The sequence below is a fragment of the Convolutriloba macropyga genome, chromosome 9, assembly GCF_964194025.1.
Source record: "Convolutriloba macropyga chromosome 9, txConMacr16.3, whole genome shotgun sequence".
NCBI classification, from domain to species: Eukaryota; Metazoa; Xenacoelomorpha; order Acoela; family Convolutidae; genus Convolutriloba; species Convolutriloba macropyga.
In genome coordinates, this window is record NC_134476.1 from 30,417,951 (window position 1) to 30,444,298 (window position 26,348).

Here is a 26,348-nt window from a genome sequence, read left to right on the forward strand (position 1 = left end):
CGGAGGTTGAGAGACTCAATGGAGTGAAAAAAGCATTTTTGTGCGCAATAATTCTTTTGTTTCAGTGTATTGTTTCATTTATTATGTACTGAATGCATAATGTAGATACATGATTTAGTCAAGGTTTTACAAGATATTTAGCAAGAACGTTATATGAGATAGAAAGAAAGCCCAGTTGATAAATACCCGCAATTACCTGACATTTCCAGATGTGAAATAATTGACGAAATTATGGATTAGCAGTTACTGATATGATGGCTCTTAAGAAAGGTTGGTTTCAGAATGGGCTCTTCAGCAAATTTTTTTTTAAATTGAGGATTCAAGTTTTAGTCACACTGAATCAGTATTATGGGAATGGAGTAGGTAGATCTACCAATAATTGATAAGTACTATTTGCGGCGCAATGAACCAAAAATGCATATTATGACCTGGTTTGCCCATATTGAGGTCAATTTTGTGTTCTGTCGTAATACATCCACCCACAGAGTTTCCCCCTGCTTCTTCTTTACTCCCAGTGCTTCCCTGCAGTTGTGGTGACACTGTTTCCATTCCCGCTCTGCCCTTATTGTTTATTTTGTTTTCCTTCTTCTGCTGTTGTATACAACTAAATCCGTTCCACCATTCTGCATACACTCGCTTCCAATACTCGCCGCTACATTCTACATCAAAAATAAGGAATCACATTTTACTGAACAAAGTGCCAAATCAATATGAAAACGGTATCGCTACAAGGACATGCAAACAATAGTTGAGAGGTCCTTTTTAATAAAACAATGCGACGATTTGTATTAAGTATATTATCGTCTTATTAAAGGATCGAAATAGCGGTCGAGCTATGATCGTTTCACAGCCAATTTGGGTCAAGCCCATAACTAGTCAGGTCGAGCAATTGTCTGTATGGAGCGAGCATCAGTCGTACTTTTTAAAGTTTTTCCACTTAATGGGTGAATAAATTTTTTCTACCGAGCTATCAACAGCAGCATTTGTAACATTAACAGCTATAAAAAATAAAATATGAAATGATAGATGATTGCGAAAATGTTTTGATAGTAATGTTGTTTTTTGTGTGCTGCAATGCATAAGTTTTGATTTTTTTGCAGATTTTAAAATACTCATTCGACTCTACATGCTGTGTGGTGACGATTTTAAGACTTTTCAGTTTTGGAATCAAAATTTTTTCAGTTTAACTCTAACATGAATATTTTGTTCAGCTCCAAATTTTAAGCTCCACTCAATCATCTCGTTGATTACAGTTCTAATATGTTGAAATAAAACGTGCAACTGACTTCCTAATTAATTTCAATTTCACTGTAGTAATTATAGAGGTGTATTTATATTAAACTTGATACCCAATTCAGATATACTCTCGCTGCGAACATGTTTTTAATATTTCAAACAGATTCAGATAACCATGTAGTTCTAATGTGAATATAACGTATATAATGTGAAACCCGCACTGACTGAATTCGGAGATTTTTTAGAGGCCAAGACTGGTAGAGAAATGCCAAGATTAGTGCAGAGCACTTGTGCTTTTTCTGGAAAGAGCAGAATTTGAGTCTTGAATTTCTCTGAGTAGAGTTAAGTTTGATATCATGCAAAATAGGACCTTTTTAAGAGGACAAATCTTTAGCTAGTTTCAGGCCGAAAATCAATTGCCATCGCAACTCTTGGATTTTACTTCCATGACTTGTGCGCTCTCTGGGCAGAGAAAGTCCAAGTAATAGGTTTCTTTGCCAAGTCTTAGAACTGGTTTTTTCTTAAATTTCGTTGACTTCCGTACGCAGGAAACAAATGCAACAGATTTTGATTATATTCTCAAAGATCTTTGAGGAAACTTCAATTGCTATGAAAAAACGGATGATACAATAATTTAGCGTTCAAGAGTTTTTGAGAACCGCGTAGAAATACAATTCAAAGCACTTCAAAAACAAAATTTAACGCTCGCAGTTGTATTAGAAAGCTAAAAAGTTATACAAAAGAATACTTGTGACGTTCTATGGTAAACTACAACCGCTTTAATGGTTTTAGATCACACATGTTTTTGTTGGGTTAAATAACGAATTGAACAAAAACGTTCTTGTTAAAATACGCATATATTCTTGAAATGTTTGTGCAGTTTTTTGGAAAAAATGGCTCTCACAATAGTGTAAAAATGTTTAACGATAAATTTTTCTCCCGATAAAACGTTGATTACGCAACATATAAGAAAGAATCTTCGGTGAGTTCTTTTTTCTGAAACTTTTACTGACTTTGTTGAAAAAAACCGAATGAAAACTTGCGGGAAAAGAGCGTTTGCAACGCACATTAGCAGTATTGGTTTATACGTTGCTATTTTGCATTCTGATGAGAGTTTTTCAATCATGTTAAAGAAAGTTTATTGTTATTGTGGACGACAGTTTTCTTGAATCTTTACTGAAGTTTTCCGAAATTTTCATGTCTCTCCCATATGAGGTAGCCATTTTTTTTTCATTTTTGATAAGGTTTTGATTATAGGGGGCTTTGTTTTTAGATGTAACTAAACCGCAGATTATTCATACCTGTTTATTTCAAGTATGAAAAGAGAAAATTTTCTGTCTTAGTGTCAATGATTTAGTAAAAATCACTCCAAAAAATACGTATTTCTACTATTTATAAAAGTGACTTTTAAGTGGTCATGATACTAAACTGAAATTTCCTCCTGAATAAGTTTTGTTTTTCAATAAACTCTAGTTATATTGTGTTTGATAGACTATTATGACTCCAAGAGAAATGGTGCTGCAACCAATCTAATCAAATCAACCATGCATTATAGAACCTATAATTAATGTATCAATGTAATATTTGAGTCTACCTCAAAAACAGAACCAGTAGATGGCCACAGAACAACCTCATTAGACCATCTCAACCTGTATTGGAATTGGAAATGCAAAGAGGGTAGATTTCTTATCCACAAGTTTTTTTAAGAATTCTAAGCGTTAAGTTGGGAACCTAATTGCTATATGACACATGAGAAAAGCTCTGAGAAAGCTGAGAAAGGAGTTGCGCTAAAACTAGGTTTTGACCAAAAAAGTTCAAATTTTTTCAACCCGAATAGAAGATTTAGAATTGTGTCACTATTTCGATCCACTCAATTGATCTACAGCTCGTGTAGGTTGTTAAAATTCAAAATTTATTAAGTGAGTGCAGCAACCAAGTTTATGAGTAAATTAAGATGATAAAAAATCACATACTTTATCTGAGCTTGAAGCAAAAATTAGCAAAATGATGTGAGAGGTACACCAATTCAACTAAAAATTTACAAAATATCAACTGAAGTAGAATTCAATCAAAAGAAGAAATTCACAAGAAGTATCACAAAAAAAAGTGTCACAAAAACATCGGTGGAGACGAAGAGTTCAGGAAAACCGCATGTTGGCGCCACTTCAAATCAGCTACAAAAGCCATCAGACAGCAAGAAATAACTGAGAGAATTTAGAAATCGTCAAAATTCAAAAATGGTCAAAACTGAAAAATTTTACAAGATGGGACCGAAATTTTGTACACCTCCACCGATTTTTGGAAGGGAAAACCGAGCAACCCGAGGTTACGGCACACGGTTAGGTTTACCTCTAAGCTACTCATGGACCCAACGAACGTTTTTGCATCAGACCCAAAAGTGTGGCTATTAGCACTTATATGGTGCAAAAATGGCATTTTCGATACTTTGTCGTTTATTGTTAATTTTCCCAAATTGTTATTTTATGATATTTTAGGTGATTATTAAAGGTCAAATACCGTATATTCGAGGCATTTAGAGCTACGTGAAAACCATCCGTGCTTATGTCAATAAAAGTAAATATGGCATTAATTTGACATATACTATCTAAACAATGGCCTAAATCATTTTCTTGATTAATCAATCAGAAACAAGTAGCAATGATGTTATAATTGTTAAATTTTTGCTTTTTTACTTTAACCGAATTGTTTGATTAGTGAAACGGAATTGTATTCAGAACCCTTAGAAACTGTTATACAGAGCAGTTGGCTCTCAGATTGACTAAAATTTGATTCTTCAACAACTTTAGTCTTTTTGGCTAAGTTTTGCAAGATCTTAAGATCTTGCGAGTTAAACGTAGTTGAGTTTTTTTGACGAGAAATTAGCAACATCACCAACACTGCTTGAGGCCTTACAAACATCAGCAGGAGATTGAACATAGACTATCAATAAGGTTATTCTTAACTTCAATCAACAGAATTAAAGTTACAGTCCTTTAAATACGTACGAGCGACTAAAAATTTCCACGAGATCGTTAGTCAATCGAGCCCTGTGAAGAACCAGGCCGTGATATGTCGGTTCCGCTCAAATTCTTGAGCAGCCGCAACATTTGGTCCGCCAACCTGGACATCAACAACGACACGATCAGCAACGAATCTTCGATTCAAATTGGTGGACCGGCACGAAGTCTCTACGATGGCCAGCAAAAGTCCCAGTAAACACTGTAAAACATTTGATTGGAAGACAAGTGGTCAACTGAAGACGTTAGAGAAGGAGGAAGCTGACCTACTCAAATTGTTCTCCAGACGCCTCACCGAGCAAGAAGACTACTTGACTCAAAACAAAAACAATGACTGCCGAAAGTGCATATCGAGTCTTCTTCGAGACGTACGACTATTTAGAAGCCAACAGCAAGCAGCAACGGTTACTATTAAAACCAAAGTATTTAGATGTTTTCGACAATGACACCAAGTTTATGTTAGAAGAAAAGAACAAGGGTTTGAGATGGGTAGATGACGAACTACCATTTCTCCGAGACATTGAAAAGTTTTGCACAGAAATTGTTGGTTATTGTGAAAACATATTTCGAGCATATAAAACAGTGAAAGTTGGTCACTCAATTAAGAGTGAATTATGAAGTTTGGACGAGAAAATAAAAACTGAAAACTTAAGGGACTCCGAAAAACAGACATTGTGTAATCAGGTGGAACGATTAGTCGAAAATCGAGGTAAAATCTACGCGGAATCAATTCAAACGATAAACAAAGAATATTGCTCCCCATAGCTTGTGGATTTCAGCAATATTAGATTCACTGTCGAGACGTGATCAAGCAGTACGAGCAGAGCAAGAATTGTGGAACCCAAACTTTGTTAGTGTCATCCACATCGGCTGGTGATAAAGACCCAAACGAGACCGTAATTGATACAGAAAATGGAGCATTAGAGAACGCTGAAGAGAACTTCGAGGTCTCTTCAAGGCGTTTTGCTACACAAGGAAGCAGAAAACAACCCAGTATTTCCAACTTGCGATCATTGAGAAGACGACAGATTGACGAAATGGAGCTCGAAAATCTAAGAGCTAAGAAAGAAACAGAGCAATGACTGCGAGAGCTGCAATTGGAGTTAGAGCAGAAGCGTGAGAAAATGAAACTATGTCGACGAAAAGAACAAAAAGAACCGGAACTACGTCTAAATTTACAACAACAATAAGATGAGCTAAATTTGACAACATGAACGAGAGCTAGAAAACGAAAAAAAGAAAGCTGCAGCCGAGGAAGAGCAAACGCGAATGGAAACTGAACTCACAAAAGAAAGTTCAAGAGCACCTGGATCACAGGTAGACGACTTAGAAAGTGTTGGACCAAGAGGCAATCTAGAAAGAACTGCAGGCTGGCCAAATTCAGTGGCCCAACATTCTGGCCCTAGTTGACCACTATCTCCCAATGTTGAGATCAACCCTCCTAAGAGTGTCAAACAGGACAGAAGTGACAAACGTATCAGCGCCTATCGGAAAACTACACCGTTGTTCCAACCAGGTGCAGGACTTTTCTCAGCGCAACTGCAAGATTCGAGTAATCTCAAGAAACCAGAAAACCCTAAATCAAATAGGGTAACGAAACCACAGACGGTTTTGCTCAAGACGACGTTTCAGCAACAAGGACCGACAACGTTCCAAAACAGGCAGAGAAGCCAGAGTCCCAAGCACAACTCTTGCAACAGATCGACCGAAAGCCAAATCAAACAACAGTGAGCCAAGCTACCCCACAAGTAATTTACCAACCGAGTGTTGAACCCAGAGGATTACCCAAAAATCAAACGAACGGAAGTCTCAGGAGAGCCCTTGAAGCGGCCCGAATGAGCAGAACTTTTGGTTGTCATTGTGCATCAAAATCGCCTGAGCGATACGGAGAAGATGCAGTGTCTGAAAATTAGCCTCACTGGTCAGGCGAAAGTTGCAATTTCTGGACTGGGTTTCAGCTCACAGGCATACTATCAAGCCAGGGACATTCTCTGCAAAAAGTTTGGCAGACCAAGAGTCATTGTTGAATCTCAACTTAAGAAGATATACACACATCCTCCACTTAGACACGATGATTCCAGTAGCAACGTTCGATTTTCAAACGTAGTCTCAAAGACAGTCAACGTTTAGACTGGACTCGGATTTGAGCATGACCTGGAGTCGGAGGGAGTTCTGAGTTCAGCGACCAGAAAACTTTCCCCTCAGATTAAGGAGCGGTGACATCTACAGGATCATCGACTATTAGCAGCAAACTTGATTGTTTTTAAAGACTGGTTAGAAGCAACAGCTTTCATACATGAAGACTTGTTAGCCAAAACAAACCCTAAGTTTCAAAACCGCGAGAAACTGAAAACTACTTTTTTTGCATCCAATGCTGATGATTTTACCAACCCAAAGAAATCAGAATGTCCGTTCGAAGATGGACAGCACGCAATCTGGAGTTGCGAGAAATTCAAATCAATGAAGCTGAATGAACGACGAGAACATGTGCAGAAATTCAGACTGTGTTTCAATTGCCTGAGACCTGCTCATCGTTCAAAGATTGCAAATGCAGAACGTGCATTGTAAACAACTGTGGACGACGACACAACAAGCTTTTGCACAGTGACTTACAGAAGGAGGCTACACCAGGCGCCTCAGACGCTACGACAGCAGTAGCAACAAACATCACACAAGAAGGACTCCCTGTAGTGCGTGGAAAACTGGAGAATGGAAACCACAGCTTGAGCGTGCTGGAAAAGTGTGATACGGGATCCTCAATCTCATCCGTGGACAAGTCAATTGTATCTACACTGCAGCTGCAAGACCAAAATGCGTCTTTGTCAGTAGCAGGTATCCACGGATCACAAGATGTCAAGACAGAAATAGTGCGGATAGCGGCTTCAGCGCACGAGAAGTCTCGACCATTGACAACAGTGCAATTCTATATTCACGAGAAACTGAAGTTGGGCGACCAGATTGTAGATCTGCAAGTGTTGAAAGATTGCTACCCACATCTGAAGAACTTGCCAAATCAGAGCTACAATCTTAACGAAGTTCAAGTAAGTCTTGGACATCCTGCTACGACATCCATCACCCACTAGCAATCAAGAAATCAGACGACAAAACTGCACCATGGGCACTGAAATCGAAAATAGGATTGGCCTTAAGTGGTCCGCTACCAGCGAAACAGGCAGCAACTCTTCCTACAACAGCAACCTCAGTATCAGAGGACAAGTTAGCAAACCAGTTGAGTAAATGTTGGGACATCGAATCCTACACCTCAAATTGTGATGTCACCGGTAATTCGAAAGACAAACTAAGAGCAATCAAAACATTGGAGCAAACAACTCGATTCACCGGTGAAAGATACGAAGTTGGACTTCTATTGCGAGAAGAGGAAGTGAAGTTAACTTCTACTCTGCTATGGGGCAACTCAAGACCCTGTAACGACGCCTACAGAAAGATAATATGTTGCAAAAGCGTTATCAGGACGCCATTGGCACTCACGTCAAAGCTGGTTATGTCCGTAAAGTCCACCAGGTTGAACTGAACGAACTCAGAGACAAGCTTCAATGGTAATTGCCACATAATCGTGTCGTCAGCCCTCACAAATCCAAGAAATTCAGAAGAGTGTTCAACGCGGCACAAAAACACCATGGTGTAACCCTTAACGACAAACTTTCATCTGGACCAGATTTGTTGCAGAGTCCGATAGGAATTATTTTTCGCTTCCGAGAACATCAAATAACACTTTCAGCCGACATAGAAACGAAGTTTCTTCAATTTGCTGTCCCAAGCGATGACAGCCGGTGCTTACATTTTCTCTGGCGAGAAGACCAAGAGCAGTGGATAAAATTCTACGAGTATACACGCTTTTGGGTCGAAGAGCTCGCCGACTTGTGCAAATTACGCTTTGCATCAAGTGGCGAGAGATAACGCCAAAGATAAGGAAATTCTGTCCAGCGAAACTTCTACATGAATGACTTCCTCAAGTCAGTCAGAACTCTCCAAAAAGCAATTGAATTCTGCCAGAAAGTCGGAGAGATCATTAGCAAAGGTGGATTCAATTTGACGAAATGGATAACGAGTGACGAAGAAGTCAAGTCACAAATCACAGAGGCAGACAGATCAACGAGAGTTGTGAAAATTTTTGAGACCGAACCACAATCATCATCGATCCTTCAAATGAACTGGAATGTTGGCACAGACAGTCTCATAGTCTGTCGTGGAACTGAGCAAGAAGTTCCAGCAAAAATAACTCAGAGAATTGTCCTATCGTTTGTCTCAGCAGTGTTCGACCCACGTGGAATATGCTCACTTTTCACAATAAAAGTGCGGCTCCTACTCAAAAGCATTTGGGCGGCAATGGGACAAAAGCTGTCGGCAGAACACTCAAAATTATGCAGTGATTGGTGCTCTAAGTTGAGAGAAATAAGGACGATGTCGATGAATCGACTTTATTTTGAAAACGGTTGTACAAATTTACTAGACAATTTCACAGACGCGTCAGAAGACGCGATGTGCATCGTGGCAAATCTGCGAGACAAAGCAACCTTGAAACTCACCTATGTCATAGGAAAATTCTTTGTGGCTTCTATCAGACACAAGACGATTCCGCAGTTAGAACTTCAAGCCGCAGTCTACGGAGTACGTCTCAGGAGGCCGATTTTGAGGGAACATGATGCCAGAATTGACAAAATTTTTCATTGGACCGATTCATCAACCGTCCTAATGTGTTTACAGTCAGCTCACAAGAAACAGCAAATGTTTGTTGCCAACAGGGCAGCAGAAATACTGGAAAACTCTTCCATGGATCAATGGAAACATGTTAAAGGCAACGAAAACCCAGCAGATATTGGCAAAAGAGGGATGTCCATCGAAGGTCTCAAGGAGTCCGGGTGATTAAACGGGCCAGCATGTGTCCAGACAGATGAAGAAAAGTATCCAAAGCCGTGGTGCCAAGTGAACGAAGCTGAAGTTGAGCAAGTTACTAGTAGTGCAGCCACAGAAACTGAACTAGACCAACTATTTGACTAGCGACGATACAGTAGCTTCAACCAAATTAGAAACTTCATTGCCTACTGCACGAGGTTCAAGACGAAGCAGAAGGGACCCCTCAAAGCAGATAAAATCTATCAACCAGAACAAATACTGTTTCGATTTGTTCAAACCGAAACCTTCCCGAATGTTTCAAAGTCGATAGCAAATAGTAAAGAAATCTCCAAAACATTGAACATCGCCAAACTGTCACCCTTCATAGAGGAAGATGGAACAAGTAGAATGAGAGGCCGACTGAAGCATTCAAACTTTGATTACAATGCAAAACACCCAATATTATTGACAGCAAAACATCCAATCGTACAAATTCTGTTGGAGAAAACACATTGTGATAACCTACATGAAGACACAGAATATGTGAGAAACATGCTTCAACAAAAGTACTGGATCATCGGATTAACAAATGCAATAAGGAAAATCAAGTCGAGATGTATCAACTGCAGACACAGAAACGCCAACCCAATTCATCTTACGGTGGCTAATCTACCCCGAGAACGACATGATGAACATGTGTTCCCATTCACCCATACCCGAGTCGACTACTTCGGACCCCTTGAAGTCAAGTTCTTACGACGTACCTTGAAAAGATGGTACTGCCTCTTTAAATGCCTGACATCGAGAGCAGTACACATCGAAGTCGCCCAGTCATTGGACACCGAGTCATGTCTAGCTGCTGTGACAAGATTCATTGCCAGACGTGGCTACACAAGTGCCATCATCAGCTACAATGGAACAATTTTCATTGGAGCAGCCAGCGAGCTGAAAGCATTCGTGAACGAGTGGGACAAAGCTAATATTGAATGTGACTTAGCACAGAAAAGATTGTTTGGAAATTCACTCCTCCCGGAGCTCCTCACTTTGGTGGAATCTGGGAAAGACTGATTCAAAGTTGCAAGAAGGTCATGATTGCAATCTCGGACAACCGAAGCCTCACCGACAAAGTAATCAGCACCACAATGTATCTTGTGGAACAAACACTCAACGCAAGACCCCTGACAGCAGTAAGTGACTACCCTAAAGATTTGACAGCACTCACACCTAATCATTTCTTGCTAGGACAAGAGTACGCGAGTGCGCCATTCATGCCATCTACTGAGCTCTACAATGGCTTGAAAAGATCATTCAAAACGGCTCAAGCATATGCCGACATGATATGGAAAAGATGGACTCGTGAATACCTTCCACAGTGGAACCAAAGATCGAAGTGGTCAAAAGAACGTGCGAAACCTGAAAGCAGGCGAGTTATTGTGGCCAGCAGATGGCTCTGTGAAAGGTTGTGAGTACAAACTGGGATAAATCTTTGAGATCTTAACTGGGAACGATGGTGTTGTGAGATCAGCGAGAGTCAAAATGGCACATGGAGAGCTAAACCGGCCAGTCGTGAAGTTAGCGCCAGTACTCTACGATGGTGTTTCCGAGATCGAAAACAGGGCCGGAGATGTTGGCGTCACTTCAAATCAGCTACAAAAGCCATTAGACAGCAAGAAATTACTTTTGAAACTGAAAAACTTAGAATTTGTCAAAACTCAAAAATGGTCAAAAATGAAAAATTTTAATTATTATAATTATAATTAGTTTAATTATGTCGAATTTTTTCTGCATAGACTTTGATAAGACCTCTCATCAGCTAAATTTTCTGGATGCTTCTATGTTGAAACGTTTTGTGTCTGACTTTCTGCAAGGAATCAAAATAGATATACTCTAACGAAAAGTGAGGATTTGAAAAAAAAGTACTCGACATTGCATGCAACTGAGATTAGCATGCTGAATGAAAAAAACATCAAAATCAAATGTTTTTTTTGTTAAAATACAGTTATCTTTATTTTATTTTTCTACTCCCTGACAGTGAACGGTGTTTATAAACTTTCACTACGTTGCAACGGTTTTAATAGCAGATTTTAATCGTTGTATTGAAAGGATTTGTTACCAGAAACTGCTGCCTTGCCGCAATCTCCAATTATACGTGGCTACATTCCCCATTTGAATCTAATTGATTATTTTAGTTTCAATGACAAGGAATTAATAATAGGGTTGTAGTAGTGAGTGGAAAACAGTGACAACAGGTGAGGTTACATCGGGTTTCTTATAAAATTAGAAAAATAATGGTCTAGAACGACTGTTTTTGCTCTAATATTAGATTTTAAAGAAAAAATCTCAAAATATTCAATCCCGGAGAACCAAAAGAGTTAGAATTTGGTCACTCTTTAGATCTACTCAACTGATCTACAGCTTGTGAAGGTTGCTAAAATTCAAAATTCATTAAGTGACTGCAGCAACAAGTTTATGGGTGAAGTAACATGAAAGCAAATCAAAAATTTTACCTAAATTTGACGCAAAAAGTAGCAAATAATGCGAGAGGTACACAAAATCAGCTGAAAAATTACAAAAACTCATCTGAAGTAGAATTCATTCTAAAGAAGGAATTCAAAGGTTCACAAAAATCATCGGTGGAGACAAAGGATTCAAGAAAACTGCGGAAATTCGATTAAAAGCTTCGCTGTTATTGCATAGCAGCAATAAAGCAAGCTTTTATTGAGCAAAATACCTAAAACACAAAAACATCCGATGAAGAATGATTATTGTCTTGTTGGTTTTGATCATGATAAATTCTGTTCTGCGTAGACTTTGTTTGGACCTCTAATCAGCAAATTTTTTTGTTTTTTTTTCTTTTGAAAAAGGTTTTGTGTCTGATTTCTTGCAAGGAATCAAAATATATGTAACTTAACGACAACTGAGGACATATAGAATTGAAAAACAACACTCGACATTGTCTGCAACTGGGAATAATAGGCTGAATGAGTTGAATCATAATCAAAAATTCTTTTGTTAAAGTATTTTTATCTGTTTTTGATTTCTCTACTCTTCGAATAAAGATGGAGTTTAAATACGTTCACTAGGTTGCAAAATTTTTCATAGCAGATTTTTATCGCCCTTGTTAAAAGATATGTTACCAGAAACCGTTGGCTTCCCACAACTTCCGATTACAATTGGCTACAATCCTCATTTGAATCAATCATTTCAGATTTTAATGAAAATGATTTAAAAATAGAATTATAGGAGCGCGTTGAGAACAATAACGACAGACGAGTCTAGTTCAAATTTGTTTTAAAAATAGGAATACGTTTGTCTTACATGCGTGTTTTTGCGTTGAAGTTTGATTTCGACAAAAAATTTTGAAATTTTTCATCACGAAGAAACAGAAGATTTAGAGTTGTGTCACTATTTAGATGCACTCAATCGATTTACAGCTAATATAGATTGTTAAAGTTCAATATTTTTCAAGTGAGTGCATCAATTAAGTTTATGAGTGAAATAATATGAACACACATTGTGATACGGGATTAAAACAGTAACCCTGCAACAGTAACCAAGAATTTAATTGTTACAATTAAGCTCGTATCTCATTATGTTATATATTTACTATCTCTGTACATAGCTTGACCAACTGGCGCTAACTGATCATTTAATGCAAGCTGTTAGTTTGATCTTTAACTTAATATATCACTGTAGATAAGCGCAAACGAGACCAATAGCAAAATGATACAGTTGCTTCGTAGCTCAATAGATATTATTGCGCACAGTAGCTTTGATAGAGAATTCTCAAATACTAGAGACACTGATACTCCAAGTTCTAAAGCTGATACAGACATACACATAAATCGCAAAATATCACAAAATATCACAAAATTATTTTCGGATACTACTACGCGACAAACATTGTCATCACAAACACTACGCCAATTGGCCTATTCAAACACATTACTTCACACACATCATATAATTTACCTAAATTTGAAGCAAAAGGCAGCAAATGACGTGAGAGGTACACCATTTCAGCTAAAAAAAAGTTACAAAATATTATCAACTGAAGTAGATTTTACTCAAAAGAGGCATTCAAATTGTCACAAGGTACATCGATGTAGACGAAGTGTTAAGAAAAACTGTAGTTGCTACGCCGCAATTAGCGAGATATTATTTAGCAAAATATCTAAAACACGCAAACATCTGATCATCGCTTATTATAATCTTGATGGGTTTGATCATGGCAAACTTTGTTCTGCGGAAATTTTGATCGGATCTGTAATGAGAAAATCTTTTCTGATATTTTTCTTTTAAACGTTTTGTGTCTGACATTTTGCAAGGAATCAAATATATCTGACTTTACGACAAGTAAAAACTTATAAATATGATAAAAGTTACTCGACATTGTATTCAACTGGGAATAATACGCTGAATGATTAGAATCAAAATCAAAAGTTTTTTCGTTAAAATAAAATTATCTCTAGTTGATTTTTCTACACCCTGACGATGGATCGTGTTTTTAAGTTTTCACTCGTGATTTGAGAATAGAATTGTAAGAGCGCGTGGAAAACAGTAACAGCAGGCGAGTGTAGCTCAGATTTATTGTAAATTTAGGAATACGTTTGTCTAGTATGCTTGTTATTGCGCTGAAATTTGATTTTGACAAAAAAATTTTGAAATTTTTCATCCCGGAGAAACAAAAGATTTAGAGTTGTGTCACTCTTTAGATCCACTCAATTGATTTACAGCTAGTGTAGGTAATTAAAATTCAAACATCGTTCAGTGAGTGCCGCGATCAATTTTATGATTTAGGTAAGATGAAAACAACAACATATTTACCGAAACTTTGCGCAAAATAGCAAATGAAGCAAGAGGTACACCAATTCAGGTGAAAAAGTTACAGAAATTCAACTGAAGTACAATTCGCTGAAAGCGAAGAATTCAAATAGTCACACGAAACATCGGTGGAGACAAGGAGTTAAGAAAAACTGCTGAAATTTGAATAAAAGCTTCGCTGTAGTTGCTTTGCCGCAATTAGCGAGCTAATATTAAGCACATTATCTAAAACACACAAACATCTGATCATCGCTGTTGTTGGGATTATGTTGATGGGATTGATCATGGCGAATTTTGTTCGGCATAGACTTTGATCGGACCTCAGATAAGCAAATAATTTCTGATGTTTTTTTTTCGAATGTTTTTTGTGTCTGACATTCTGCATAAGTGAAGACATGTAGAACTTAAAAAGTTACTCGACATTGCATGCAACTGGGAATAAAACGCTAAATGAATAAAATCAAAATCAAATGTTTTTTGTTAAAATATATTTATCTGTATTTGATTTTTCTACTCCTTGACGATGGATGGTTTTTATATAACATTCACTACGTTGCAAGGCTATTAATAGCAGATTTTAATCGTTTTTATTAAAAGATTTGTTACCAGAAATTGTTGGCTTCCCGCAATTTCCAATTATACGTGGCTTTATTCCTCAACCATGGACAACAGCGACCTAAGTGTTGGGTTGGCTGTTATCCATTTTATTCTAATGGAAGAGTTTTGCGAAGACTTAAATGCTCATAAAATTACTACGTTATCTGTGAGATCGAATGAAGAAATTCATGCCTTATTTTCATTGGTGTCCTCGGGTATCTTTTCAATTTTTGATCGTGGATAACAGTTACTCAATGTGAAAAATTGCAAAACATTGTCACTGTTATCCACAAAAACCTCAAAATTACCACCTCCATAATGTTCCCACCCCCTATAAAACTTTAAAATTCAAAAAAAACGCGTTAGCTTGCTCACTCATGGTTATTGAAACAATTTTTTTTTTCGCGTTGATAGAGAATTAGCTTCAAAATCAATAAATTGAAGCCAATAGAGTTAGAATTTGAACTTTAATTCAAAAGAATTTGAAATTTGAATTCAGACGGCACATTATGTTGGCACACAGGAAGTTTCAAGAGAATAAATGAATATAAGCTATACCATATTCGACACCATACGAGTCAAGCGACTCTCATGAAATTGTAATCAAAATCAAAATCAAAATGAAAATCAAAATCAAATGTTTTTTGTTAAAATATATTTATCTGTATTTGATTTTTCTACTCCTTGACGATGGATGGTTTTTATATAACATTCACTACGTTGCAAGGCTATTAATAGCAGATTTTAATCGTTTTTGTTAAAAGATTTGTTACCAGAAACTGTTGGCTTCCCGCAATCTCCAATTATACGTGGCTTTATTCCTCAACCATGGACAACAGCGACCTAAGTGTTGGGTTGGCTGTTATCCATTTTATTCTAATGGAAGAGTTTTGCGAAGACTTAAATGCTCATAAAATTACTACGTTATCTGTGAGATCGAATGAAGAAATTCATGCCTTATTTTCATTGGTGTCCTCGGGTATCTTTTCAATTTTTGATCGTGGATAACAGTTACTCAATGTGAAAAATTGCAAAACATTGTCACTGTTATCCACAAACACCTCAAAATTACCATCTCCATAATGTTCCCACCCCCTATAAAACTTTAAAATTCAAAAAAAAACGCGTTAGCTTGCTCACTCATGGTTATTGAAACAATTTTTTTTTCGCGTTGATAGAGAATTAGCTTCAAAATCAATAAATTGAAGCCGTTAGAGTTAGAATTTGAACTTTAATTCAAAAGAATTCGAAATTTGAATTCAGACGGCACATTATGTTGGCACACAGGAAGTTTCAAGAGAATAAATGAATATAAGCTATACCATATTCGACACCATACGAGTCAAGCGACTCTCATGAAATTGTACCAGCAATGTGTAAAAATATTTTTATATCCTTATCAATATCATTGAACGCAATACCTGAAAGTGGTGCCTTGAACCTCATCTGCTCCTTCTCGACAGAGTGCCATCCAATGTAATCCAGCAGCTCGTGTCTCTCAATGTCCACAGTGCACCTCACCCTCCACAGACTACTCCCACTGATGACGTCACTCCACCCACGAGAGACTACTTCCACGTCTGCCAGGTGGCGTCCGTCCAGGTACGCCAGGATGTTGGACAAGATCCGAGGGTTCCCAACACACTCATTCATGCCTTGATTATAGTGCCTACGAATTACAACAAAGAGAACAAAAATTTGCTCTCAGTGGAATAATAGAATAAGGATCAAATATGTTTTATTGATGGTTTCGGTCAATGGCTTTTAAAACGTTTTGTATTTTTCAGTAAATTTTTGCTGACTGATGAATTTATCAGGGAAAATTGTGAGTGCTGGTATCATTCGAAAGCACATCAAGGGTATTATGTTTCAATTGAAGGGTTTTCAAATTTCGTCTCTTCCGAGGATCTATTGTGGCTTAAAGTTTAGTGAAATTCAAAACTTTTCAAACTTTTTTCCTTAGCTTTTGTGCCATTCTCGCTTCAGTTTAGAAAATTTTGCAAAAATATGACACTATTACTATTTTTCCTCTCTGTCCATAATGCTGCTAATTTCAAAATTTTTGGTACATATTCTTATTTAAATTGCATCAATTTTCACTTTTGTTTTGTGAGTAAATTGAACTTTTTTCTGCCTTATTTTGCAATTGACTAAACATTTAACCAATGGGCATATCATCTCTTTTGTTTGCAAACCATCTAAAGAATTTCTGGAACCGCTTTGATTTTCTGAATTATTTTGGAAAATATTCAAGCAAAATAGTTGATTTTTGACGATGCGAGAAAGTTGAAAAAAAATCTAAAAGATTTTGTTTTGTTGTTTTTGATAAGTGCTGTCAAAAACTGCTTATCCCATGCTCTTTTGCATATTTAAACAAAATCATCACAAAAGGAACAGACATCAGGAGTTCTTTTAAATTTTTCAGTTATGCTTTGCAAACGATTTGCCAGTTGTGATCTTAAGCCACGTGTTTTCAAATTTTTATAATTTAGTCAATGATTTCATATATAAAAAATTTCTCTTTTTACGACATGTATATAAAGGGAATATAACTATTAGTTAAACAGATTTTAATTATATTCACCAAAGGAATTGAAGCGACAGAGGACACAGCAAATCTAAATTAATGATCAGTTGCTGACCTTGGATTCATTAAAAAAGTTATTGTATAACTAAAACTGATATCTTTTATGCAAATTGCGTAAGCCTTTGAGTTCAACCAGTTTGTTCAAATTCAAAGTTCAAAAATCAAGAAATTAGAACGCATTCTTTTATTTGAAGAAGAACTTAAAATGTCAATCAAAAATAATAACAGCCAAACTTTTCGGGTATTGTTTTTTGTACTTTTTTCAGGACTAATAGAAGTTAAATTTTGAGTAATTTTTAACTAGAGCGTTTTAATGAATTGTGTCATATTCTTTATTGTATTATGTTTTTATGTCTAACTCCTTGATTCCAAGCCAAAAATGTGGATGCGTGTGGTTGCAACAGTATGTGCAAACCCACATTACCAAAAATTTTTGTTTTTTATATCAATACAAGAAGGCTCCGTTTTATTGCGCATATCTTATTCCAATTCCCCCTCGCAAATTTTTTTCAGGGATTTCATCAATTAATTCATTCAACTAACATACACAGATACATTAAATACCTTTCCAAAAGTTTATTTGGTTTGAAGTAATTATTTGTTCTGCGGCGTTTATGTCCAAGAATCAGCTTTCCTTTAAGCATTAGATTTTTAATTATTTTTTTTTAAACTGGAAACTAAAATTTTTTTTGAAACATGTAAATTACTCAGACTATAACCCTAAGGTTAGATATCTACATGCTCTAAAATGTTAAATAAATTAATCAGCATTGTTATTAATATAGTAATCATCAAATTGTGGCTGTTCGTTTTTATAGGTAAAAATAGGATTTGAAGGCTCCTATTTGTCTATTAACGGGTACTTTCCTGTGTTGATCGAGCAAAAACTCGGTTAAAACATTTTTAAAGCAAGTTTTACTGTTAAAAGTTCTTATTGAAGAGGGCAATTTGTTCCATTTTTGAACGCTTTTCAAGATTAAAGATTTTTTACTCCACTTCGTTTTCGTTTTCTTTTTTATAATAATTTGATTTGTTCTGTTGTTCTGTCTGGCTTTATGGCAACTAGTAAACTTTTTAAAATTTTCGGATGTTTCCCATTGTTTTATATCTGTTTGTAGCTTCATTAGGCTAACTTTTGAGATAAACAATTCGGCTGGCAGGATACGATCCTTAATGAGAAGATCAATGGAGTGGTCAAATTTTTGACAAAAATAACAAACTTTTATTCCCCAGTTAATTTGCCTGTTTATGCGGTTTATGTTTTTCACTGTAAGAGTTTGGAAGAATACTCCACTGAAAGAAAGATGAGAGAGCACAACTGACTTGAAAACATCAATTCTTACTGTCAAAGGTATTTGATTTCTTACAAGTTACAAAGAACGAATTGCATTAGCCATTTTGCCTGAAACTGAATTCAGGTGATTTTCAAAGGTTAAGTTTGAATCAACTTGTACTCCCAGATAATGACATGCATGAGCTGGTTTGATAGCTTCGCCTTTAAAAGAAATTTCTGGATCCGAATCAGTATGATCTGTAAAGAATATTATCTCTGTTTTATCGGCATTTAATGTGAGTTGATTCTCTGTCAGGTATTTGTCTGTTTGTTCTAATATTTTTTCAATTTTTTGTGGAATATTTTCATTACGTTCAAATTTTCATATAATACTAGTGTCATCCGCAAATTGAACAACATCATTTTCACCTTCCAGGTTTTCAGAAAAATCGTTGACATATAACAGAAAAATAATAGGTCCTAACACAGTTCCTTGTGGAACACCATGATTAAAAGTTAATTTATCTGATAAGTCAATCCCCAGTTTTACGCATTTTGTTTGATTTTCGAGAAAAGATTTGAGAAGTAAAATTGTTGATTGAGAGAGGTTGAAATTTTTAGCTTTCGTGAGAAAGATTTCACGTGAAATTGAATTGAAAGTTTTTGCAAGATCTAAGAACACAGCACCTGTGTCATTATTTTGCATATTTCTTATTTTTTTTTTTCAATAAAGTAAAGGACAGCATCAGTAGACGACTTTCGAGATTGGAAACCGAATTGATTTTTGTTCAAGAGCCCAAATTTTTCAAGATATTCTAATAACTGATTAAGTAAAAGCCTTTCAAAAACTTTTGCAAAAGTTGGTGTTACAGAAATTGGACGATATTTAGTTAAAACAGAAACATCTCCTGTTTTGAAAATTGTTGTGATGTGTGCATCCTTAAGAATTGTTGGAAAAACTTTCTCTTGAATACAATCGTTAAATATAAACTGAAGATTTGTCCCAATAGCATATTTTCCGGATTTCAATGCCCAAGCATTGATGTATCCCGGCCCTGGTGCTTTGTGGTTGTCTAGATTGTCAATAACTTTATAGATTTCCCTCAAAGTAAAAGGTCTAAAATTAAACTCTTGAAAAGTTTACTCTATTTTTTCGACGTTCAATGGAACAATCTGCCCTCTGTAGATGACCATTTTGCTGAAAACTCTGTTAAAAGCGTTACGTATTGATTTTTTGTCTTTCGTTTTTTTACCATTCTCATCAATTTCAGTGATGTTTGGACTGTTATTTTTCTGTCCAATTTTTTTCTTAATGAATTTCCATTTCTCTTTGTGGTTTCAATTTTCTTTAAAAAATCCTCTTAAAATTGATTTTGTGCTTCTTTTAACTTTCAGTTTACAAGGTTGCAATATTTTTTAAATGACGCAAAAGATTCAGCACTTTGTGTGAATTTGTACTCATTGAAGTAACTATGTTTCTCAGCAACTAAATGTTTAATTTCTTTTGTCTTCCAAAGTCTTTCTGAAGTAGTCTTTTTTATATTAGAAACTAATTTCTTCTCTGTTGGTGCATTTTTCTCGAGTATTGTCAGAAAAAATTTGTTAAACTCTGCAAACATTTCATTGCAGTTTCTTTGTTGAAAAACTGTTCTCCAATCTGCAAGAGCCAGATCTCTATTAAATTTTTCCTCGACAAAATTTTTTGTATCTCGTTCAAAAAAAATTTGTTTTTCTTCTAACAAAAAAAGTTTGCTCTCAAAAAAAATTACATTATGATCAATATCGAAAGGAGGTAAGCGGACTTTCCAACTAGTGATTTGCTCATTAGTCGAGAAACAGTGATCTATCAAACTTTTTTATTGTTGCTTATGCGTGTAGGAATATCAATGTTGGATAACTGTAATCCTAGTCCCGCCGCAAAATTCTGAAGGCTTTTCTGCCCATTTACGCTCAACATATCAATGTTGTAATCACCAAATAAGAGAATTTTATCTGTAGCTGAGAACGCATTAGAAACCTCTGCACTTAATTCGTCTAAAAAAAGTCACCCAGGCTTTGATGTGGACAATAGGAGATGTTAATGAGACATTTTTCAGTTAAAGGGTTGCCTAGCTCCAGCCAAAAAGTTTCAAAAAATTTCGGATCAGCTAACTCAAATTCTCAAATTCTCAAAAATTTTTGTGGAAAAATTTCAACAGGCAAATAAATTTGAATTTCTAGATGAAATGAGCTCACTAGATCTAGCAATACAACGATTACTCCAACAAAGCTAATGATTTGGCTCTAAGAGACAAAATTTCCTCTACAAATATTCGTTTAATCATCATAAACATTAATTGAACTTGATATCATTATTTTCTTCTGAACTTTGCCCATTTATTTATGTAATTGGATCGCATCAAGAGCGCCAGTCAATGAAACTCACTTTAAAATTTTAAATCAAAATATTTTTGAATCAAAATTTTGTATTATAGTTTCGTAAACTCGCTGATAAATTTGTAATAAAAACACAAGAAAAGATTCATAATAAAAGCTCAAATATTTGCATAACCCCTCCGTTAAACTGCAAAAAAAAAAGAAAAAAGTAAAAAAGAGGAGCCTGCACCGCCCCTCAGCACATTAAGTTTTTGTCGAAAAGATAATATAAAACCTGCAATGAAACAAAATTCAACGCAAGACGCCCAAAACTTATATCGATAAAAGAGGTGAATAAAACAAATTTTTGCTGGATTTGAGGTTTTGTATTGAAATGTTTTCACCGCTTTCACTGCAAATCCTGCCATACCAAGGTTTGAATCTCAAACCTCTTGCATGTCATGTATTGCTTCTATTGCATCTATTCATGTCATCTATTGCATCTATTCCAGTGCGCAATGCCTCACTTACTTATAAATTTCATTTTGTTCAAATAATACCAATTTCACTTCATTTTATTGAATTTATATGCGTAGAACTTTTGTATGATTTGTGTTTCTTAGCTTTGAACTTATAATTTTATGACTTAAGCTGTGAAAACAGCATTAGTGCACCGCAACCAACAGGATGGAGTGAAAACAAATTTTTCACCACTAAAAATTAAAAATCTAATCAAAAGATAGCGAAAATTGAGGTGATTTTTAGCGGTTAATTGACTTAAGATCGGTGGTCTGTACCGGTGATAATTACCGCCTTTAGGACATTGAGCGCTATAGTTTGCACTTCTTACAACCATTTGCCTCACTCACAGCATTTTTTAATTTTAGCAGTTTCTAGCGTTGGCACCTCGCACTTGGCATGTATAAAAGGCGAGTTCAACGCCCAGTTAAAGCAACTGAACAGAATTCTTCCCAAGAGTGGTCCAAAAACTCATTTGGCGAGACGATTTAAAAACGAGCAGTGAGCTAACGAGAACTGCGCAATCGAAGTAAGGGTGCGAAATACAGAAATTTTCTGTTTCCTTCATCATTGCATTAAGATAATGCAAAATGTAATCCCAAACACACTGCTGCTGATTATTAAACAGTAATTAGAAAACATTATATTCTATGTATTGAATCAATATGTAAGGGGTTTCGACAGCTTGGTTTTTGAAAATGAAATAACGTGGCCATCTTTAGACAGTGACAAGCCAATTCCAAAAAGTGGATAATCTCCGGTGCCAAAAGTTCAAATGCCAGAATTTTCTATATCCATATACAGAAGTTGACTTTCATAAGCTCTCGAACTTTTCAGTCTTGCAATTTGCGTGTTTTAAGCAAAGTAACGAGACTTTGCAGAAGTCACTTCGAAACACTGGTTTGACTTCTGCTCTGTTCTCAATTAAAGCCAGAAATTCTCAGCGATATCAAGCATAGACACGTAACATATACTTCTACAGTATTTGAAAAACGGCAGTCGTACTCAGTGGCTTCATCTAGAGCCAATCAGATCCTTAGTTTAGCTGTTTTGTCTCAAAAACATGCTATTTTTGAAAAAAAAAACAGCCGAGACAGGAAATAGGAAAAACGAGAAAGTTTTTAGCGGCATAGAATTTGTTGACAAGTCGGACATACTTCGTTTTGTATTCAAACTTTCGTTTGCTTCTAGTTCATGTTTGTCTTTGACAGCTCAAAACATAACTTTTTTTGAAAAGTTACGTATAACAACTACTGGCTGCCTAATGTACAGACAAAACTAATACATATTGATCCAAAAGCAGAAATTTTAAATCGATCTGCTCTGCGTCAACCCTCCCCCTCCATTTAATTATGATGCCCAACTTAGAAAATTTGTGATGTTATATAGCGCGTTGCTATGTAAAAAACAGCAAGTGTGCGTGGGGTCATATGCCCACTAAACTGGGGGATGAAACACAAAATAGATCCAAATTATCATCCATTACTTGTTCTCAGTTTCTTTTTAAGTTTTTTTAAGTTCTTGACAAAATTTTTATGGCGCCAAATTGATCAAAGTATTAATACAATTTATATCTGAGCAAGCAGTTTTTTTAATTCTGCTGTAACTTTGGATTAGCCTAATTTTTTTGGGGCAAAAAATGATCAGAAAGTTCTTTGGGAGACATCGCCAGTTTTCTGAGATTTTAGGCCAGCGTTCTTAAATTCTATCAAATTTTTATAGAAAATTGTGAATTGTCACAAACTCTTACCCGGGTCGAGGTGTCACCGCTAAAAATTGCTAAAAGATGTAAGATTTGCGGTTAATTTGAGTAAAAAGTATAAGGTCTGCGCTCAATGCGATGGATGCGCATTCTGATGGTAGCGCTGAAAAAATTGTTTTTACCGCATTCTGCTGGTACCAGTGAAAAATGTCTTTCTACTTCATTCTGCTGGTACCGTTGAAAAATGTTTTTCTACTTCATTCTGCTGGTACCTATAAAAATTTTCTTTAACCGCTTAAACGGTGAAAAAAAAATTCACCGCTTAGCGGTGGAGGAAAATTTTTAGCGCTACCAGCAGAATGCGATGAAAAGAAATTTTTCGCCCCTACCAGCAGAATGCCGTGATAAAATTTTTTTCACCGCTAAAATTGCAATTCTTACAAATATTCACCGCTAATTTCAACGCTTATTTTAAATTCACAGCAAATATCAGTGAAATAAGTTGCAGATGGTGCAGTGGAATAAGAAGTTATTGACATACAGGTGAGAGGTTGGAACTCGTGTTGGAACGGCAGTTTATTTTTGTAAGAAATCCCCTGGATGCGGGAAAAACAAAATTTTCACCTTTAAATTTGCAAATCGTTCAAAAATTCACCGCATTCAACGATAAAAGATGCGGGCGCTTTGCAGTGAATTTTTTTTCACCGCTATTCACCGCTAATCTTACATTATTTTTTAACCAAACCTCGACCCGTGTATTGGTTTTATGTTTATTCAATTTAATTAGCGTATTTGCGAATTTGATACAACTTTCTCTTTCCTGTGGAGATTAGTTGAGGTTCCTGTTTTTGGAGTCGGCATACCTAATAAATTAGCGCTGTATTTGGTGTGAAGATTACATTTCGTTAAAACCGTTATCAGAGGGAAGCAATTGTGAAGTTTTGCCCGAACACTTCGTGTCAAACAATGAGTTTCTATTTCGTAAAATTTTACTATATATAATTTCGATTATTTTCACTACATTTATTAGATTGATATCAATCGGCATTATTTCTTGTAATTAGATGAATTGCTGGGTCACCCTCACAAAAATTTCAAATTTTGAAAAATGAAACAAAAAGCAGCAGTTCAGGTTAATATATTAATCTAAACTCGGCAAAAATGCTATTTATGAAATTGGCAAAGAGATTTTGGGTAAAACTACCTCACCTTGGCTGTTCCATCGGAGAATTTTGATGATGTCTCCTAGTATTCCATTGACATACCAGAGCAATTCAATTAAGTGCTAATTAATTCAATAGCCGTTGACTCTTAATGTCATTTATTCAACACCTGTTGCGATAACAGCAGTTAAATAAACTGCCAGTGTAATAAATTTTAATGCTCGCTCGATACTGGGAAAACACTTCACCATTAGACTGCGAGTGCTGATAAACTCGTAGTCTAATGATGGAAACAGACTGATAAACCTGTAGTCTAAAAAACAAACATCATCGCAACAGGTGTTGATTATAAAAATTACCACACGGTTGTTATCGCCCTCGAAGTTATCATAACACCTCGGCTTTGCCTTTGAGTTTGATAACTTCTCGGTGGCGATAACAACCGTGTGGTGATATTCATTATTATGCATCGTGTTCACAGTATTCGCCGACTAGATTCACAAACAAGTTCATTGATGTCTCAGTGTCAGGACAAATCTTTTAGATAGATGCGTATGACTTATGTTCTATTTTTTAAGGAACCTTTTTAAAGTATAATGAATCCAATTCTGACTGACCCGTGGACACATAGTGCGCTAGCCTTATGACTCTGGCACTGTAATCAAGTTCATATTTTAGTTTTTCACGGCTGGATAAGAAAGTGTACTCTAAAAAGGTGCTGGAAAGGTAGAACACTTCTTCGGAGTAACTTAGAAGTTTCGTAAGTACACCTAGTTACACTATTTAGATTTCTGATTATAATAACTGCACAAAAACTTCTTCTTTTTCAAAAACTTTGAGCCGTTATTGTAATCACCGTTTTAAATAGTGTAACATCTTTAGCGTAAACTTCCCAAATTGAGGTCCAGACCGAAATTGTCTCTGATCAGACTGTCAGAAACCTAGCTGACCTCTGATGATCAGTCTACTAATGTACGCTCAAATCTCATTGTGCGCTCGAAATGCGCTAGCAGTCACCTCTGATGAGACAAGTTCCACGCCAAAAGCATCTCTGATCAGACAAGTATCAGACTGGTGTCCAGGCGAGTTCCAGACCATTGTCCGGACTAAAGTGTGCTCGAAGCTTTTTCGCAGACCTTCATAAGTATGGATGATCTCTAATCAGACCATACTGCCAGAATTGATGAAAACCAGCTCCTAGAACTCATTCAGGTTAACGCTTGCTTAAAAAAAGCATTCAAACATAGTTTACATTAATTTCCGAGCTCTGAAAAAACTTAAAGTATTTAATCTTTTTGAGGATCTAAGTTTTTGAAAGAGTTAGCTTATCCAATTAGCATGTCAAGTTAATGTTAAAATGACAGAAAAAAATTGTGGGTCACACGAACGGCAGAAGCTTCAAAAAAGTTAACTGTAGTCTAATAGGCTTGGATCAGTGGTAACATCAATGTTCTATTCGGCAGCACCCATTAGTTTTATAAGACAAACAAATAAAATGAAGATAAATAACTGTCTCCCAAAATAAACAACTGAAAGCGCTTCTTGGATTAAGAAATTTAACTAACCTTTAAACCTTCATTTCAAATCAAGCATTGCTCCGAAATAACAAAAGTGCGCTCGAAGCCTTCTTCACAACATGTAAATCGACCACACCTGGAACAAGTGCTCAAAAATGGTCTGGTCAGAGGTCGCTTCGGTCGGTCAACCTCGACCTGGGTTCCTATTCAGCCGTGAAAAACTAAGATAGGAACTTGATTACAGAAGCAGAGTCATAAGGTTAGCGCACTGTGTGTGTCCTCGGTCAAGTAGGAATTGGATTCACAGCATTTAAAAAAATGACTCTGGAGGCAGTGAAGAGCTGAAGTTAGCAATATCAAAATAATTGCAAAAAACCGATCTTGTCAATTGCAAGTTGCAATTCAAGATTTCTCTCTTTTTTGCAGGCATTTTGATATTGCTTACTTCATTTCGCTAAAATATTTTCTTCAAAATCATTTCATTAAAATTGCTAATTTCTGCTTTGTTATACCCAGTAGTTGATGCGTTTGTCCGAAATGAAAAAATCTTCAAAATCCGATGTTTCAAATCAAAAGCAAGCAGCATTTTTCGCTGGTGTAAATTTGCTCAAACCAAAACATCACTTCCAAACCTATTCAACTGAATATGATTCCTCCGCATACTGGGGGTTTCAATTTTACGGCGCAAAGCTAAAGTGCAATCT

At 36.1% G+C, this 26,348-nt stretch overlaps 1 protein-coding gene across 2 annotated transcripts in view; it reads right to left on the reverse strand.

Moving 5' to 3' along the window:
* The window catches only part of LOC142345328 (uncharacterized), a 66,735-nt gene extending 42,431 nt beyond the window's left edge, over positions 1–24,304 (reverse strand). The window contains exons 1-3 of one of the 2 annotated variants that reach the window (XM_075397328.1): positions 24,174–24,304; positions 15,950–16,197; positions 429–659 (exon numbers count right to left, since the gene is read on the reverse strand). In XM_075397328.1, coding sequence (XP_075253443.1) covers positions 429–659; positions 15,950–16,197; positions 24,174–24,187 — 493 coding nt within the window. In that variant the 5' untranslated portion in view covers positions 24,188–24,304. Of the gene's footprint in view, positions 1–428; positions 660–15,949; positions 16,198–24,168 lie in introns of both variants that reach the window. The other variant, XM_075397329.1, reaches the window with a different exon arrangement.
* Between the last annotated feature and the right edge of the window lie 2,044 nt (positions 24,305–26,348).